Consider the following 18891-nt stretch of genomic DNA (forward strand, 5'->3'; position numbering starts at 1 on the left):
TATTAGTACTGCAGGGGTTTAATCATTTAGATAAAAGATTACAATAAATGCATAGCAAGCCCTGACATGGCAGACGAGCACAGTAATACACACCAGCAGCACTGCCACTTCCTGGAAGCAGATTTCGAGGTGGTTCATTGCTCAGCTAAAGCACCCCCCACTACTACAAAGTACCTATTGCACCCCCACGTATACACTGAAAACGACAAACGGAATGCAAGAGAAAGAGCACTAAGAAAATGAGTAAAAGCAATGCAGTGTACGTGGAATAAATATAGTCAGAACACCGTGTGCACTGTTTAACCTGAGATATATCTGGTTAAGTTGTCAGCAGGAACTAGAGGGGTTTAAAAGCATTCGTGATCGCAGGGAAAAGTTAAGAAACAGTTAACTTCTCCACAGAAGTTATTGGGGATCATGCTAAAAACTATTTTGATGTGTTTTATTGTTGCCTGCACAACAGTCACTGCATTCCAGTGAGTAACTCATTGTGGGAAGAGCCCCGAGGTACTGAAACCTAAGACGAAAATAGAAAAAGACGTGCATTTATATAGCGCCTTTCATGACCTCGGGATGTCCCAAAGCGCTTTACAGTTAACAACGTACTTTTGAAGTGTAGTCACTGTTGTAATGTAGGAAAACCTGGAAATGACGGATGTTATTGTAGGATCTTAAAATACTTGTATGACATTCCTCTCTATTAATTTTATGGAAGCGCTGATCTGTTTATTTTGAACTGTCAGAGAGATAAGTTTTATTAAGTGTTTGTACAATGGTATTTGTCACAGCAACGTGCAGGCACAGGATGGGAGTAAGATTCTACAAGTGTAAGTATTGTTATCTATGTATCTATTTGGCCATGCTGGTAACTGGCTTGCAATATCATTGATGCACGGGGAATGTGAGAAAGCCTTTTTACGGAACTCGCTGCCTATGAGGGTGGTGGAAGAGGAGATAATGAATAATTTCAAAAGGAAATTCCAGGGAAATCCCATTGAGGGAAATAGACTTGCAGAGCTATGGAGATAGAGCAGGGGAATGGGACTGATTGGATTGCTCTACATGGACTCGAAGGGCCGAATGGCCTCCTTCCATGCTGTTATGACTCTATGACTCCAATGTTCCCCTTCTGTGGTTCACTTGCAAATCAAACTATAGCCGAACCTTTCCGCCAACTTCTCTTTAATCATAAAACAAGCAAATGTTGCCCTAATGTTAGCAAAGTGTTTGAGAGCTTGGCTACAAGCTGCATTTGGCGGATTTACAATTTTGTGTTCTGACAGATTAGATTCTGGTGTAGGACCTCTAATGTGAGCCAGCTCTGTAATTTAATTGTTATTTTTATTCCTGTGTAAGGAAATTGTAAAACAATTAAAAGCTTTTTAAAAACGAAATAGGAATGGAACAGGCTGAGATGAACAGAAAGGCTCTCGTAACCAGTCGACAAAAGTAACAAACACAACTTGGATCAATATGTTTTTGACAAATTCTTAATCTTTTCTTATCTCAAAATTAAAAAATAATCTCTTTATCAGCAATATCTACAATGGCATTGATCACGTGCAGTCCTGTCCCAGTGATTCCACAGGTCCTTCAACGCGTATTAAATATCAGAGCAGTCACTGCAGCTGATTCTCTGAGACATTAGCAGATTAAGCAAATCGTTCACTGAAAATTCAGTCTAAATTTGAATCAGGTTGCTGCGTGTAACAGATGGCACTTTTCTGGTGATTCTATTATAAAAACAAAAATGGAATGAACATGGGGCAGAGCGTTTGGATCAGGCCCACCAGATTAGCATTGACTTGCCAACAATATAATTGAAAGGTGTTTCCCACATGCTTCAACACCCGCAATGCAATAACCCAACTCAAAACACATTATTACATCCCATGTATTCGACGTAAAGACACATGACCAAATATTCTACCACATCATAATCAAAAAGGCACTTCTTTAAATCCTCCATAAGAACAGTCAAGGAGGGGAAAATGCCATTGACTAAAGCTCAACAATACCCGACGAGGTGGTGGAAGCCGATTCCATAATTAATTTTAAAAGGGAATGGGGCAGGTACTTGAGGATGAGGAGATTACAAAGTTATGGACAAAGAAACGGGGAGTGGGACTAAGCTTGACTGCTCTTTCAAGGAGCCAGCACAGGCATGATGTGCTGAATGGCCTCCTTTTATGCTGTAATTTTTTATGATTCTATTAACAACTTGCATTTAGACAGCACCTTTACAAGGTGAAACATTCCAATGTTATCAAAGAAAATTTGATACCAAACCACATAAGGGGATGTTAGGACAGATGATCAACAGCTTGGTCAAAAAGGACATTTTTATGAAGTGTTTTAAAAGTGAAGAGGGTGGTAAAGAGGCAGAGAGACTTGGGGAGGAAATTCTGGAGCCTGGAGCTTAGGCAGCTGGAGGCACAGCCGCCAATGATGGAGTGATGAAAATCGGCGATGTGCCAGAGGCCAGAATTAGAGGAGCGCAGATATCTTGGAGGGTTGAAGGGCTGGAGGAGATTACAGAGATTAGGAGGGACGAAGCCATGGAGTGATTTGATGAAAAAGTTTTTCCTCATGTCACTTCCCCTTCTCTTACCAAATACTTTACAACCATAGAAAAATTACAGCGCAGAAGGAGGCCATTCAGCCCGTCATGTACTTGCCAGCCGAACAAACTAGCCACCCAATCTAATCCCACCTTCCAGCACCTGGTCCATAGCCTTGCAGGTTACAGCACTTCAGGTGCATGTCCAGGTACCTTTAGAAAGAATTGAGGGTTTCTGCCTCCACCACCGTTCCTGGCAGTGAATTCCAGACACCCACCACCCTCTGGGTGAAAAAGTTTTTCATCATGTCCCCTCTAATCCTTCTACCAATCACCTTAAACCTGTGCCCCCCTGGTAATTGACCTCTCCGTCCAGGGTTGGTTGGGATGGAGGGTATTTAAAATCAAGGCCTAAGTGTCCAAATATAGAAAAATTCTGATATCTGATGGTTGATGGACAGAAATCTCTGATCTCCAAGTGTCCCAAAGATCCCACAATGGTAGAGGGAAACCAGCTTGAAAATCTAAGCTTCAGACTGCAGTCTCCTCCCTAACTGGAACAAAGTTGCTTTGTTACTACAAATGAACCTCCAGGTACTAGGTCTGCATGGCTGTTACTGGCAACAAACACCTAAGTCTAGCAGCGTCACAAAACTAACTTCCTGCACATTGTCCATATTAAAAATTACATAGCAGTATCAGTAAAATGCACAGCAGAAGATTTCCTCATTCAGAATACATAGAATTACATACAATGTGCAGCACAGAAACAGGCCATTCTGCCCAGCCAGTCCATGCCTGTCTTAATACTCCACTCAAGCCTCCTCCCATCCTTCCTCATCTAACTCAATCAGCATAACCCTCTATTCCCTTCTTCCCCATATGCTTATCCAGCCTCCCCTTATATGTATCTATTACTATATGCCTCAACCACTCTTGGCAACAAGGAAACTGCAGGGGGTCAGGGTCAGGGGGTCAGAGTGGCAGGGTAGATTTCTAATTGAGCTGGACAGATTCCGTTTAAACACAAGGAACTGTGAGAGGGACAGACAAAGAAATAAAAACATGTATTTATGAAGCATTGCTTCATATCGCTCAGAAACATCGCAAGGCACTTCATACACAATAAATGGCTTTGAAGTGTAGCTGTTGAGTAGGCAGTCATCCAATTTGTGTACAAGGTCCTTGAGCAGTAATCAGAAGAATAACAAATCAATCCATTAGCCAGCTGAAATAGGTTAAAACCAAAATAAAAGGCTCTCTTCAAATGACAAATCAACTCGAACACAATCTTTTCTCTTTAAAACTTTGGATCAATATTTTGCTTTTGGCAAAGGACCACTGCTATTTCTACACTCATTTAGCATTGAAATAAAACAAGCAAAATACAAGGAGGCAGGGAGTGGGGGGCTAAGCTCAGACATATTTCTATACGTGGCACAGCCAACAAACACACAGCATCCTGACTGGGCTCCATTTACTTACTGGAATAATTCAATGCAGCTTCCTTGATAACTAGCCAGCACTGGCTCTTCGTGTGTTGTTTACACCGACTCTTGACAGCACAGCAGCCAACACTGGGGAAGTATTAAAGTCAAAACATAGTCCCTCTCACTTCACAGGATGGCCAGTATCTTATTTTCCCGGTTTTTTCAGTGCAAAGGCAGGCACAATTCCATATAAGTCAACAGCGGGAGAGACTGCCTCCAAGTGTAATCCCACCTCTTAATGTACCACTGTAACCTCAGCTGTTACTCAAGATCAAAGCTTATCTAAATCCTCGAACTGGAAGTTACCACGCCCTCCCCCCTCTCACTTCAGTTTACTGGCGTGAATGATCTGTTTTGGCACACCAGCACTGTGTAAAAAAGCCTCTGATTAATGATTCAGAATAGCTGCCGATCTAGCCAGGTCTAACACTGGCAACTTGTGAAACAGCAGCTTCGAGATCAGACATCCTCTCTCACTTGCTTTGCTCATCTGCAGTGGAACAGCCTGTAACTAGTACTGGGCGAGCAGGGCTTAAACATACAGTAGCTGCTTATCAGAGGATTTCCTGCTCCCTGATCCCATCATTCCCTCATTGACACTTTGACAGAAGTTGTTATTGAATATTGAACCTACCGAATTTAGACCTGAAAATCACTCTGTGAGGAGAACTTGGGAACTCACTCTGATAGCTAACCTCTCTCCTTATGGAGGGGGAAAACTACCCGAGGTTAAGAGTGGATTTTTAGGTTTTGAAGTCTTAAAATACTTTGGGTTTTCTGCTGTTCAAAACCTTGCACAGTTATGGCATGTGCCTTTTAGTGCAATGTCGTCTGGTAAGCTGATGATTTGAGGTAACGTTATCTATTTATTAAATTTAAAGGATTTTCACCCGAAATGCTCGTCTGTCATTCTCCTTCATCAGTGATGTGCACTTTAACATATTGAAATGTTTCATGGTGCGTCACAAAAGGAGGTACTAGACAATGGGTAGAAGTTAGAAAAGGTAACGGGGGTAATAGAAAAGCTGGGTTTCAAGGAGGAATTTGAAGGTGGTGAGAGATTGGTAAAGTGGAAGGGTTGAAGAAAAGAAGTCCAGGCTGCCACCGATGGCAACTCTTAAGCTGTCAAATGACCTTTATTCCCTGAATTTGTAAAAAATGTTAACCCTGTTTTGATGTTTACATTACAGCTTCAAACAGTGATAGTTTTGTCGTTAGGGCTTTGTCATTCTGACACACTGTGCCACATACTATCTATTTACAAGTTCATTATCATGTGGTTTCTCATATGGTGAGGTCCCAATTATAGCTGTACTATCACAGGAGGCCGTGCAGTGCATATTGAATGGAATGGGCCCGTGTGTCTCTAGAATGTAGAAGAATGAGAGATCTAATTGAAAAGTGTAACATTTTTAGAGGGTTTGACAGGGTAGATGCTGAAAGACTGTTTCACCTGGCTGGGGAATCTAGGACACGCAGGCACAGCCTCAGGATAAAGGGTTGGCCGTTTAGGACTGAGTTGGTGAGTAATTCCTTTACTCACAGAGTTGTGAATCTTTGGAATTCTCTACCCCGAGGACCGTGGATACTCAGTCAATGAGTATATTCAAGACTGAGATTGTAGATTTTTGTACACAAACAGAATCAAGGGATATGGGGATAGGACAGGAAAGTGTTGATGTAAAAGATCAGTCAGGATCTTATTGAATAGTGGAGCAGGCTTGAGGGAGCATATGGCCTACCCCTGCTCCTAATTCTTATGTTATTATGTAATAGGTTCTTATTTGAAGAAAATCTAGAGGTCAAATTCAAAAAGCTTTTTTCAGGCAAAATATTTATCGAGTTTTTTTTAAAACAGAGAGACTATGTTCGTGTATATGAGAAAGTGATAAATATATGACAAACATTGCAATCTATTTCAGTTTTGTTGGCTTTGAATCATAAACATAAACCACAGAAAGCATATCAAGCTGAGAGAGAGAGAGGGTATTCCCTCATTCTAATTCTTTAAAAATCAGCTGAATTTAGAAACAAAGCTGTTAATTATTACCTGGTTTCTGATAGTCATAAAATGTAACGATTTTAATGATTAATATCTGTAAAGTACAGAAAAAGAGACAGAGGTAGAGAGAGACGCACATTGGGTGCATTTACTCATTCTAACTTGAGCTCTTAAAAAAACTGAGTTGAATTCCGAAAGCAAATAAAGACTCTAATTATCACCTGTTTAGCACCCATATTTTGTTGACAGCAATTGTAAATATTCTAATTACTGATGCTTGTGTGGGTGAGAAGCAGAGACAGAAGAACACCAATCACAAAACACCAAAACCTGATGTTTGTAGAGCTCTTTCAGAAAGCTAGAAAACAAGTCTGTTAGACTTTAAATGCCCTCATCATCACCCAGCGCTGTACATAGCAGCTTTTAAAAGTGGTAAGAAACAAAAATTATAATTGATATATATATATGTGTGTATGTCTGTGTGCACGTGTGTAAAGGAATAGAAGGGACACTGATTTATAGTTTTCAAAGAATAATGGATAAAGTTATGGAATTTTATTTTCAAAACACCAATAAAACTCCTAGGATAACATATAACCATCAGTTTGACATATTCACTCACTGTGAATCAGTGGTCTTGATGTTATCTTTTACATGGCATTGTTACATAGCACACCTTCTGAATCACTGTGAGCAACACCATGGGAGGTCTGTTATTTATTTATAGTGAATCCACAGTACATTTTGATTGCATGTTTCTACTTGGCATGACTGTGCCAGAATTCCGTGTACTGCAAGCCTGAGTGCTGAAGGTAATTATCTGCTTTCTCTGAAGTTCAGTCAGGTCAGGGAGTTGGGAAGGTTATAGTGCAGTTGCTGATTATCTGGTTATGTGGATCATTCACTTTCCTGTTTACTACATCTATTGTTTGTTACAATGAAGATATTTGTCCTGATAGCTAACCACTTGTTCCATAAATTCTGCTCTATTCAACAATCTACAAGCAAGCCACAAATAACTATATTCAAATTATAAGCAGCCAAAGAATAAAAATCAGGCAAGCTACTCCAAACATTTTACCATGCCAGGAGAATAAGATGCTCGGGACATAAGAATCAGCTGAACTTCAAACAGTAAATACATATCCTAAAACAGAAACATAACATGCACAAGGAAGAGGGACACAGCCAGTGAAGTCAGGAAGAGATGTACAGGGTGGAAAGCAGAGAGAGAATATAAGGCTCAGAGGTAGAGGGAGACACACACTCATGTTAGCTGCAGGCTGCTGACCTGGTTTGCATTATTCAGCTTGGTGGTGTCTCGGTAAAGCAACTTATTCCTGGCTGGTTGTTAAGTGTGATTATTCCTTGGACACAGCAATGTGGGTGCTTGATAAAATCCCTGTTTCCTTTTTGGAGATGTGTACGAACCTGTTCGGTGATCTAGAATGTGCGTTATTTTAAAAGGACCCGGGATTTTGAATGGGAGGAAATCTAATCCATTGTTAAACCACATCATGCATTTAAAACAAAAAAAAAAATCCACTTTGGCTTGAAGCCAAAGCTCAAGCTGGGGTGCAGTTCCATGGGTCCTCTCACCTTTCTGATACTCAGTACAAGTGATCATTCTTCATGTGGGCAGCTAAAATAGCATCCTGATCCAGCCTTCGGCCAACATCCACACGCTCCTCGAGGAGTCACTGGGCAGCAATCAGAAACAGGGCGCCTTATCCCATCGCCTCTTCAAACGGAGATCAGCATAGAGCAATGTTGGAACCTAGGGCCTCCAAGACCTGCCCAACCCATATGTGACTTATGCTCCGGGGGTCCTCAAGGGAACCATAAAGCATTTTTATTTATTGAAGTGACATTTCGACTTTCACAAACAAGTGTACAGATGTGCAACATCAGTTCCAGCAAATCCGTTTTCTGAGAAAACACTTTTTTATTACCTAGAATGTACAGCACAGAGACAAGTAATATGATCCAACTGGTCTATGATGGTGTTTATGCTCCACACAAGCCTCCACCCATCCCTCTTTATCTAATCCTTTATCGCTCATGTTCTTATCTAGATTCCTCTTAAATGCATCTAGGCTATTCAACTCAATTACTCCTTGGGGTAAGAACTTAAGAAATAGGAGCAGGAGTAGGGCATACAGCCCCTTGAACCTGCTCCAGCATTCAATAAGATCATTGGTGAACTTCTATATCAATTCCACTTGCCTGCCCTATTCCCATGTCGCTTGATTCCCTTTAATGCCCAAGAATCTATCAAATTCAGTCTTGAATATACTCAATGACCGAGCATCCACAGCACTTTATGGTAGAGAATTATAACCCTTTGAAGAAATTTCTCCTCATCTTAGTCTTAAATGGCCAACCCTTTATTCTGAGACTATGAATCCTAGTTCCGGACTCCCTCTAAAAATGTAATATATTTCAATGAGATCACCTCTCATTTTTTCTAAACTCCAGAGAATAAAGGTTCAGTGACAGCGAGCTCCACATTCTAACCATTCACTGGGTGAAAACAAAGTGATTAGCCTGGGGGGGGGGAAAAAAAATCACTTACAATATACACAACCAGCCTATTCTTGGCGATAGATAAAAAGGCTTGCATTTCTATAGCGCCTTTCACAACCTAAGGCTGTCCCAACGCACTTTGCAGCCAATGAAGCACTTTTGAAATGTAGTCACTTGTTGTAGGAAACGCGGCAGCTAATTTGTGCACAGCAAGCTCCCACACACAGCAATGTGAAAATAGCCAGATAATCTGTTTTTGTGATGGTAATAGAGGGATAAATATTGGCCAGAATCGTGTTCACAAGCAGACACGCCTCCTTGCTCATGGAAGCTTGAAATAAAACCATAAACCAGCTATTACAGATGTGAAACACAGATAATGCAAATATCCAAGTATATTCTCCAAGTACTGAACATGTCAATTTTCATTATGTAGAACTGACAGGCGTTTCAAACAGTTTGAATACAGCTGAATGGAGGTAGTTGGGTGGGGGGGGTGGGGGGGAGCGGAGGTGGTGCAGATCGAGGAGATTCAAAGATGTTCTTATTAGACGCTGATTGACTTTTCCAAGGAAAATGACTAACTGGGCTTCACAATAACTTGTGTAATTGACAACCATTCGACAAAGCACCGTCTCCTTGAGATGACTGTGCAGAAGCAGTAATTACAGATCGTTTTCGCAGAGCTGCTTTCACATTATCTGCAAGGGGCAAAGTCACCAGATTGAAGCTTTTTTTTGCATATTGTTTACGAGCTGTTTGCATTGAAAAGAAAAACCTTTCTGCTGGTCTCTAAGTATGAAGATGCACTGCCCGTGTGTCATTGAACCTGACACAGCAGCAAGTCCTCGCTTTTCTCTGAAGTCTGTCTTGAATGAACCCATCTCAGTGATGGCAGCAGAAAAGGAGTTGCATTCAGCTTCACAGCTGCTGGGCTGGGAAACTAGCCTGGGTTCCCAGGTCTGATCACAGTCCAATAATGCTTGCTGGAATGTGGACATGCATGGACGTCAGAGAGAAAGATACACAGCACAGAAGGAGGCCATTCGGCCCATCATGTCCGTGCAGGCTGAAAAAGAGCTTTCCAGCCTAATTTCACTTTATACAGATATGGAAGGATTTACGAGAAACGTGGAAAGATTCACCAGATTGTTGGGTGAGGGCAGGTTAAGGCTTGTGATTAAACAGCCTCCCCCTCTACCCACAACCCATGACAGGCAATTACCCCGTCAACACTCACAGACAAGTGAAGAAACACTATTGAGATGTGACGCCACAGGACTTCGGGCACTCTTAGAACACTGACCCAGCACTTTCAGAAGAGGAGGGAGAAACTGGGAGAAAGTTGAGCGGAAAAAAAAATGATTCGACCAGATTGCCAAGATATCTGGTCACAAGACTCACGCTGTTATGAACAGGTTATATGGCAGCTGACCATGGAATACAGAACATATCCCACAACGATCTGACTGCATTACCCACAAGTAACTAAATACTGAGTGGATTAAGTGGTGGTCAGGTTATCATGGAATCATTTCCCTATTCCATGGCTGCTTGCCACACATGCTGTTTATTGTGTGGAAGTGTTCTGCAAAGCAGCAATGTTACTCACATCGTAAAACTGTTTCATTGAACGCTGCTCTTCAAAGCCCCACTGCGATACAATTTGTGGGCAGACCCAGCACAGCCCCGCCACCGTTATCTGGCCCGAGGAGCCATTCTTCTTTTGCGAGTGGATTGTAAGTGCCAACCAGCTATTTGACCATGAAGGGCTTCAATGCCAAGCCCGATCCTGTTGTCAGCCAATGTATATCCTTTACAGGATCAGTCTCTGGATTGGAATCAGGAGCAGCAAGTCTGACACATTTCCTTCTTCTCTCCACACCAGGAGTGCCCTCCACCACCACAACTGCATATTATATTTATACAGCACTTTTACCACAATAAAACGTCCCAAGGTGCTGCATTATAAAGCAAAATTAGACACGGAGCCACATAAGGAGATATTAGGGCAGGTGCTCGAAAGCTTGGACAAAGAGATAGGCAATAAAGAGCGTCTTAAAGGAGGAAGGCAAGGTGGAGAAGTGGAGAGGCTTAGAGAGGAAATTCCAGAGCTTAGGGCCTGGGCAACTGAAGGCTGCCAATGGTGGAACAATTAAAATCGGGGATGCTCAACAGGCCAGAATTGGATAAGTGCAGATATCGTGTTGTGTTGCGGGGCTGGAAGAGATTACAGAGATAGGGAAGGGCGAGGCCATGGAGGGATTCCAAATTGAGGGTGAGAATTTTGAAATGGAGGCGTTGCTTAACCAGGAGCCGATGTAGGTCAGCGGGCACAGACTAACTGAGGTCTCCCAGGTGCGATCAGCTATGTCAGCAACCGCGGGAATCAAACCTGAGAGAGCGTGTGGAGGTTAAACACCAACATAACCTGGTTGGGCTGAAACCACCTGTTTCTGTATTGTAATTTCCATATAACTCTGCGTAGTCTTTTGCTTATCGCAGTACCACACCACATAGGGCATTTACCAACTGAGACACTAGGGTGTGAATTTATTTTGTCATTGGTTGCTTCTGCACAGGAAGATAAAATGAGACGTGATATTATTAGGTAGGGTCATGCTACAGGGATCGGTTGACACCCTCCCCCCCCCACCCCACTTTCCAAATGACCCCATGTATTGCCATATTCAATGGTTAATGGCAATGGTTCCTCATATATTTTTCCATTTCTCTACAGCGTGCATGTGGTTCTGTGTTTTTGTCTTCCATGTATTTCGTGCTTTTTCATGTGATCTTACCACAGAGTCTAAATAGTCCCTCCTAAACTAATCAGTTCGGCTCCTGTAATCAAGATTACCCTCTACAAATACCTTAATGAATATTGCAAATAAATTAATCACGCAGGCTTCAGGAACTTGGCATTGTTGATCTTGGACAAGTATTTTGACCAACTGATCCCTGAGGTAATAAGACCATTTAGGAATTCAATGTCGGAATGTGGTTAACTGTAAACGCACAGTGTTATTTCCAAACAAATAATCAAGGGCTTTGCCACATTAAACTCACCCACTGTTTGTCAAGTTGGACTGACTTTCTGCATTCTAATATCTATTTTATGCCTCCGCTGGTTAATCAAACAGTATCATGGGTTGGCCAGCATGCGTTGAATTAATGTTTACAATGCAAGGGAAAACAAACAAGGAGCCTCATTCAGCTGATGTGTGTAATTGGTATTAAATGATCCCATTTGGTGCATGATGTCCCTCAGTTATAAGATGACTGAGGTGTTCAGAACATAATTAGGGCACAAGCTTGTTTTTCTAAATGCTGCATAAACAAGAATAAAATAAAAGAAATACTCAAAATGAACAGAGGATCCATCAGCCCCTGAAACAGGAGAACAAGCTAACATTTCAGTATCAGGTTTTGATGGAAGGCCTCGTCCAAAACGTTAACCGGCCCTTTGCTTTGACTTAGGGTTGTTAACCCTGCAGGATCAGCCTGGAGTCTCCAGGATTTAAAGATTAATCTCCTGGGCACTGCTGCAAGAAACTTGGGAGAAATGTCAAGGGACATCCAAAAGAAAGTGGGTTTCTGTTTTAATTTTCTTTGAATGTTTTTTGTTTAATAGTTTTAAAAAAATTGTTGGACTCAGTAGGTCAATTGCTTCATTGACGGTTAAGATTCATCCAATCAGGTGATGAAGAATCTCTTTGTTTTTCAATTGATCCTGGGAAGGCAATGTGTCCTGAGAGGGACATGTTGGGTGACCAATGGCAGAATCGTGGGGGCAGGATGTCATGTGATGTAAACTCCAGGAATATATCCAATCAGAGTTGGCAACCTTACTTTGGCTGTTAACTGACTGATCCATGCATCTTCCAATGTTTTTCTGTCTGATTTCCAGCATTTACAATTATTCTTGTCATGGTTTATAAAATGATGGGGTCAATTTTAACTCCAAGCTAGTTTCTGACGGGAGTCAGTTAGTTTGCTGCCCGTCCACGGCAGCGAGAGGCCCCGTAGTTTTAAGCATTGGGCCTCATTGTTGTGCTGCCGGTCAACTGCTCGCCCGGAATGGATGGGCCAAGGGCTGCCAGCCTTATGAAAATTGGGCAGTCCACAGCCATTCGCCGACATGGCAGCTAGGTATGTATGGGGAAGAGGTATTAGAATGTTCTAGTGGGAGGAAGTGGGGGGTGTGGGGGAGAGGAGGCCTACACTGTGCAAGTGGGATCCTGACGTTCACTGCTGTTCCTCCTGCCTTCCTAAAAAGTGAAAAAAAAGCTACCTTAAATGCCTTCTTTATACCCTGATCCTCTTTAGACTTACCTCAGCCTGGTTGGAACGCGACTGTGCCTTCCCCTGCTCATACCTGAGTTAATAGGCTCATGGGGCCCAATTGATGTCATCAGACTCTGATTGGCACTCCACTGGTTTCGGGCTGGAACCAGGCCGTTTTTGGGCAGATAAGCAACCCAGAGCTTTTTAACTCCCCACCTGCCCAGTTCCTGACAGGCAGGTAGGGTTAAAAATCCCCCTTACCCTATGAACTATAGATACTATCAGCATGAAGATATGCATTTATCCAAGCCATATCGGCATGCAACAGGCATTTTTAAATGAGCATGGATAACACGTAATTAAGAGAGAGACTGAAATACAGAGAACCACAACATTTCACTTTAAGAAAGGTGACAAAGCAATTCCATCCACCAAAACGAATCAGAATCAATACATGAGAGGGTTAAGAAAGTGGTGTTTATACAATTCAGTGTCACTCTCTGAAGTTATATCAAGGGCCAAAATCCATACCAATGCCTTGCCCAGGAACACTGCTGCTCCACACACCATGTGTGAGGGATATGATCTGGGTCTGCATACCAATGATTACCACACAGAGCTACTGATGTCAGTCCTGCCACTCTGGGCAGCTGCCAGTTGGAGACCAAACACTTACCCATGACAAAAAATAAAATGCTGCAGGGCCAACGGTTCAATTAATTCTTATTTTAATAAGCTCTTTCACTCATCTTTGGGAAACTCAGATCACTTTTCCCCTGCCTCAGCCCATCAGTGGCTGAAACCCTCATCCATGCCTTTGTTATCTCTAGACTTGACTATTCTAATGTACTCCTGGCTGGCCTCCCACATTCTACCCTCTGTAATGTTGAGGTTGCCTGGGTCCTAACTCACACCAAATCCCCTTCACCCATCACCCCTGTGCTCGCTGACCTACACTGGCTCCGGGTCAAGCAACGCCTCGATGTTAAAATTCTCATCCATGTTTTCAAATTCCTCCAAGGCCTCGCCCCCTCCCTATCTCTGTAATCTCCTCCAGACCCACAACCCTCCAGGTAAGTCAGCAGGGGATACAAATGAACCTGGGATCTTCCTTATCTGTACATCTCAGCTTTGCACTGGGTAAAGCCAGTGAGCTATCATGGAGCCCTAACAGTTGGCTTTATGCAGTTGCCCATCTTCCTGGTCCACGCACCAACAGAGCTTAGAGGGAACAATGGACTCCATTAATGTCCCTACAACAACTTGCATTTATATAGCACCTTCAATGCAGTAAAATGGCCCAAGGCGCCTCCTAGCAGCATAATCAGAAACAAGAAAATTATCTTACAGCATAATTTCAAGGCCATCATGTAGAAATGCACAGAAAGTAACTGACTAATGCCGACAATCAGCTGGTTCAATATAAAATATTTTACAGGCCAGATACTTAATGAATCATCACTACATGAGATGGGATTGAATAAGACACATTCGGTGAACAATGTGATGCTAAAGTATATGACACAATTCACATTACATCTGGTAATGTTAAACGATAAATGGTAATGAAAATCAAAGCTCCTATGTTGTGTTTACATTGGTTTACACGAGCAACATTTTTGTACAAGAGTATGTTCCATCACTGGTGTTAACAAAACAATCTGAGCCATCAGTTTTGCCTCATCCTTCTCTAAATATTTATGCTTCAAGCTCATAAAATCATAGGAGAGAATCATAGAATCACAGCACAGACAAAAGGCATTTGATCCCAACAAATCTGCACCAATGTTCTCTGTAATGGATATAATTCTCCCCATAACACTCAGAATCTTTGTACTTTACATGTTCTGATGCGCATAACAGATCAACAATATTGAAAGTCAGTGGTTCCTTGCCACTGGCTGTATCTAACACTGGGCATTACAGATAGCATCATGTCAAATGGAGACTGAGAGATTTCAGAGAAGCCAGGGTTACCCTGGAATGACAAGAAGGATTGGGGAGCTTGGGGACATGCTGAGAGAAGGATTTTGAAGAAGCTGAACAGGTTCATGGGGAGGGAAAGCTGGGGAATGTTGGAGGACACAAAAGGGATTCCAAAGACACAGGAAGTGGGGTGGGGATGGGAAAGGGGAGGGCATGTGAGAGGGGAATCTCATAGATATGAAGCAAGCAAAGCATCTCAGATACATGGAACGGACCAGGAGAACCTTGGAGACAAGGAAAATGCATGCAGTGTAGGTAGTGTTCTTCAAGATCCCTTCTCTGCTCAATCTCTAACTCTGGGGCACTTCTTGCTTGTTCCCTTATCTTTAACGCCCATCCCACGCCCACTCTTGCATCTCTGAGGTCTAGCTTAATTCTAACATATTATTCCATCATGTAGCCATAGGATAAGATTTTTTATTGAATTCAGATCTCTTACCTTTCCACATCCTCCTTCAACAGAGTTGGGAGCTCGCTGGATGTGTGTTCCATTCAGGGATGTTCCATTCAATGTCTCTCAAACGGGGTGAATGTCCACAACCAGGCTGCCACACACATTCTTCTCGCTTTCATCAACTACTCTTGCCTTAGTCTTATAACATAACTCCCCTCTGCAGATCTTAACCCAGCCACATAGAATTGTGGATAAGGAAATCCTTCAGGAAAAACAAAACAAAACAGAGAATGCGTTACCTAAAATATTAAAAGCTGATTATAGAGAACACCATTATTACCAATTACTTTTCAACATTTTCCATTATAAATTACCTTTAGCACCGCACCCCCCCCACCACTTTCTCTTTCCAATGGTGGATCTCATGCTCGTTTACAGTTCTATGGGTGGTTATAGTCCTGTAGCCATTGTCTTTGGTCCCGCTCCAAACTCCGTTCCTTAGCTACCGACTCCATCCCTCAGTAGCAACTGTCTGAGACTAAACCAGACCATTCGCAACCATGGATATTTGACCCCGAGATGCGCTTCCAACCACATATCCAGACTGTCACCAAAACCGCCTATTTCCATCTATGTAACATCGCCCAACTTCACCCTTGCCTCAGCTTGTCTTTTGCTGAAACTCTCATCCATGTCTTTGTTACCTCCAGACTTGACTGTTCCAATGCACTCCTGGCTGGTCTCCCAGATTCTACCCTCCAAAACTCTGTTGCCTGTGTCCATACACCAAATCCCATTTACTTATCACCCCTGTGCTTCCTGATCTACATTGGCCAAGCAACACCACAATTTTAAAAATTCTCATCCCTGTTTTCAAATCCCTCCATGGCCTCACCCCTCCCTATCTCTGTAATCTCCTCCAGCCCCACAACCCTCCGAGATATCTGCACTCATCTAACTCTGGCCTCTTGAGCACCCCCAATGTTAATTGCTTCACTATTGGTGGCTGTGCATCCAGCTGTCTACACCCTAGCTTTGGAACTCCATCCCTAAACCTTTCTGCCTCTCTACCTCTCTTTCCTCCTTTATGACGCCCCTAAAACCCTATCTCTTTGACCGACTTTTGGCCATCTGCCCTAATGTCGTCGTATGTGGCTTGGTGTCTAACATTGCTTTATATGAAGTGCCTTGGGACGTTTTATTATGTTAAAAGCGCTATATAAATATACCAGTTCTGATTGCCAATTGTCGAAAAATCTCCAGAAACCTTGGAGAAATGACATCAAAAATGGACAATTGGCATTTGATTGCTTTATTAGAGAGGTATCCAAATGGGGTCTGATTCCAGCTATCAGGATAGCACAAATAGGTCTGCACTCTGCAACAATGCACCAGAATGGAAAGATCAGTCTTCTCTGTTGCCTCCTTTCACAAGCTTCTGGCAATAGCGAGTTGTGGGGGGAGGGATGGTGGGCGGATGAGTGCAATTCCAAATCAACAAGATTCACTTACGTCAGAGCATTGAATAAGCACAAAGCACAAAAAATGAATTGTTTTTGGTTGTGTTCCATTTGAGTCATCTGTACTACCCACAGCCGCACAAATTAAATTAAGAGATGTCCGGACATTGTGATGTTACAGAAATAATTGAACAGAAATTCTCATGGATAACTGTACTGCTACATTGAGCTGTGTATAAAAAGAAAATAGCTTTGTCCAGTGATACCTGCCAAAGACATCAGAGTGTCTCCTTCTCATTTTCCCACTGCCTCCATGCATCCTTCTCAGAATCCTGGTCTCAAAACAGTGGCTCCAAAATCTATGTGGTGAGGCATCCTTCAGGTTGAAATCAACCTCCATTTGGATACCTCTCTATTTTAATGAAACAATGATATTCTAGAGTAGAATTCAGACATGGGTTCTCCCAATCCTGTTGAGATTCACCTGCCCCATAGAGGTAGGGGAGATCCTACCATTTGCATGGCAATGTCTGGCTAAGGAGCCATCTGCAATGAAGCAAGTGACCAGAAAGTTGGGCTGTTTCAAAATTGAAAACAAAAATTAGTGTCCGGATTTTTTTTTGTGGGTGTGACTGGGGTTCCAGACCTCAGTGGAGGCCTGGAACCCAAGGCGGGCCCTGCAATCCCTCCCTCTGGTGCATTGACCTGTATGCCTGGTCGCTCATGGTGTACCTGCGCTAACCATGTGCCAGAGGCCAGCAAGGGCACCAGAACTCTGAATTCGATATATTCCCTTCAATTGTCTTATTATTAACTGTAGCCAGTACGTTTCTATTAAGTTTTGTGTCACTTAGTAGGAAGCGAGGGCACAGTTGCTTCTTGACAATGGGTGACACAACACTAGCATTATAATGAAGCCGGCTATCAGAATGAGAGGTGTCATGTTCCTGTGTTATAAGCAATTGGTTGATGGAATGATGAATATATGGCAACTATCCCATGTGATAAACTAACACTAATCACTGACGGAGAAAGAGACGACGAAGAACAAAGCCTTTAGCTGCTGCTGTTTCTGTTCACAAAAGTAGGGAGGTTATGCTTCAGCTGTACAGGGTATTGCTGAGACCACATCTGGAGTACTGTGTACAGTATTGGTCTCCTTATTTAAGGAAGGATGTAAATGTGTTGGAAGAAGTACAGAGAAGGTTTGCTGGACTAATACCTGGAATGGGCAGGCTGTCTTACGAGGAAAGATTGGACGGGCTAGGCTTGTATCCGCTGGAATTTAGAAGAGCAAGAGGCGACTTGATTGAAACATACAAGATCCTGAGGGGTCTTGACAGGGTGGATGTGGAAAGGATGTTTCCCCTTGTGGGAGAATCTCGAACAAGGTCACTATTTAAAAATAAGGGGTCGCCCATTTAAGACAGAGATGAGGGGAATTTTTTTCTTTGTGAGTCTTTGGAATTCTCTTCCTTAAAAGGCGGTGGAAGCAGAGTCTTTGAATATTTTTAAGGCAGAGGTAGATAGATTCTTGATAAGCAAGGGGGTGGAAGGTTATCGGGAGTAGGTGGAAATGTGGAGTAATCAGTTCAGCCATGAACTTATTGAATGGCGGAGCAGACTCGAAGGGCCGAGTGGCCTACTCCTGCTCCTAATTCATATGTTCGTATGTTCCATGGTAATTTTTGTGCCATTATCAAATCCCTCGGGTTTCTCCTAAAACCCTCCGCACAACAAGGGATAGACTTATTGAGCCTTTTCCTCTTCCCAATAATTCTCAGGGCTCCCCAGCCTCAGTCAGTAAAATGGTGACCAGTTTAGCCCTGCATTACTATGAGTTGGCAGCTCACGGATGCCCAGGGATGACAATCCTTTCAACTTATGCTTCTCCACATGAGAAAGTGCTTGAGCCCGATGATGCTGTGACATTAAAACTGGGCTGATCACCAAAAGGTTTGTTTCCAGACTGCAGCTCTTCAGTTTTGAAGTCTTAAGAACTTAAGGAATGTTGAAATGAGAAAGGGCCCATCCACCCATTCCTTCCTCAGACTGTGTATCATTGCTCTAATATAAATTCCAGTCAATTATTTAATCTCTTCGGGAGAAGCTCGATGTACCTGAAAAACTTTTCCAATTCCAAACAAGTGTGGCCTTGTCCTGATCAGGGCCATTTCTGATCCACA

General features: G+C 42.7%; 1 protein-coding gene across 5 annotated transcripts in view; it reads right to left on the reverse strand.

Annotated features, from left to right (window-relative positions):
- LOC137348172 (thyroid hormone receptor alpha) overlaps positions 1 to 18891 on the reverse strand; it is a 320012-nt gene that overhangs the window by 90666 nt on the left and 210455 nt on the right. For 4 of the 5 annotated variants that reach the window (XM_068013470.1, XM_068013471.1, XM_068013472.1 and 1 more), the window contains one exon: positions 15291 to 15507. In XM_068013470.1, coding sequence (XP_067869571.1) covers positions 15291 to 15343 — 53 coding nt within the window. In that variant the 5' untranslated portion in view covers positions 15344 to 15507. Of the gene's footprint in view, positions 1 to 4045; positions 4286 to 15290; positions 15508 to 18891 lie in introns of those variants that run through there. The other variant, XM_068013474.1, reaches the window with a different exon arrangement.

Source organism: Heterodontus francisci, chromosome 33, assembly GCF_036365525.1.
Source record: "Heterodontus francisci isolate sHetFra1 chromosome 33, sHetFra1.hap1, whole genome shotgun sequence".
NCBI lineage: Eukaryota > Metazoa > Chordata > Chondrichthyes > Heterodontiformes > Heterodontidae > Heterodontus > Heterodontus francisci.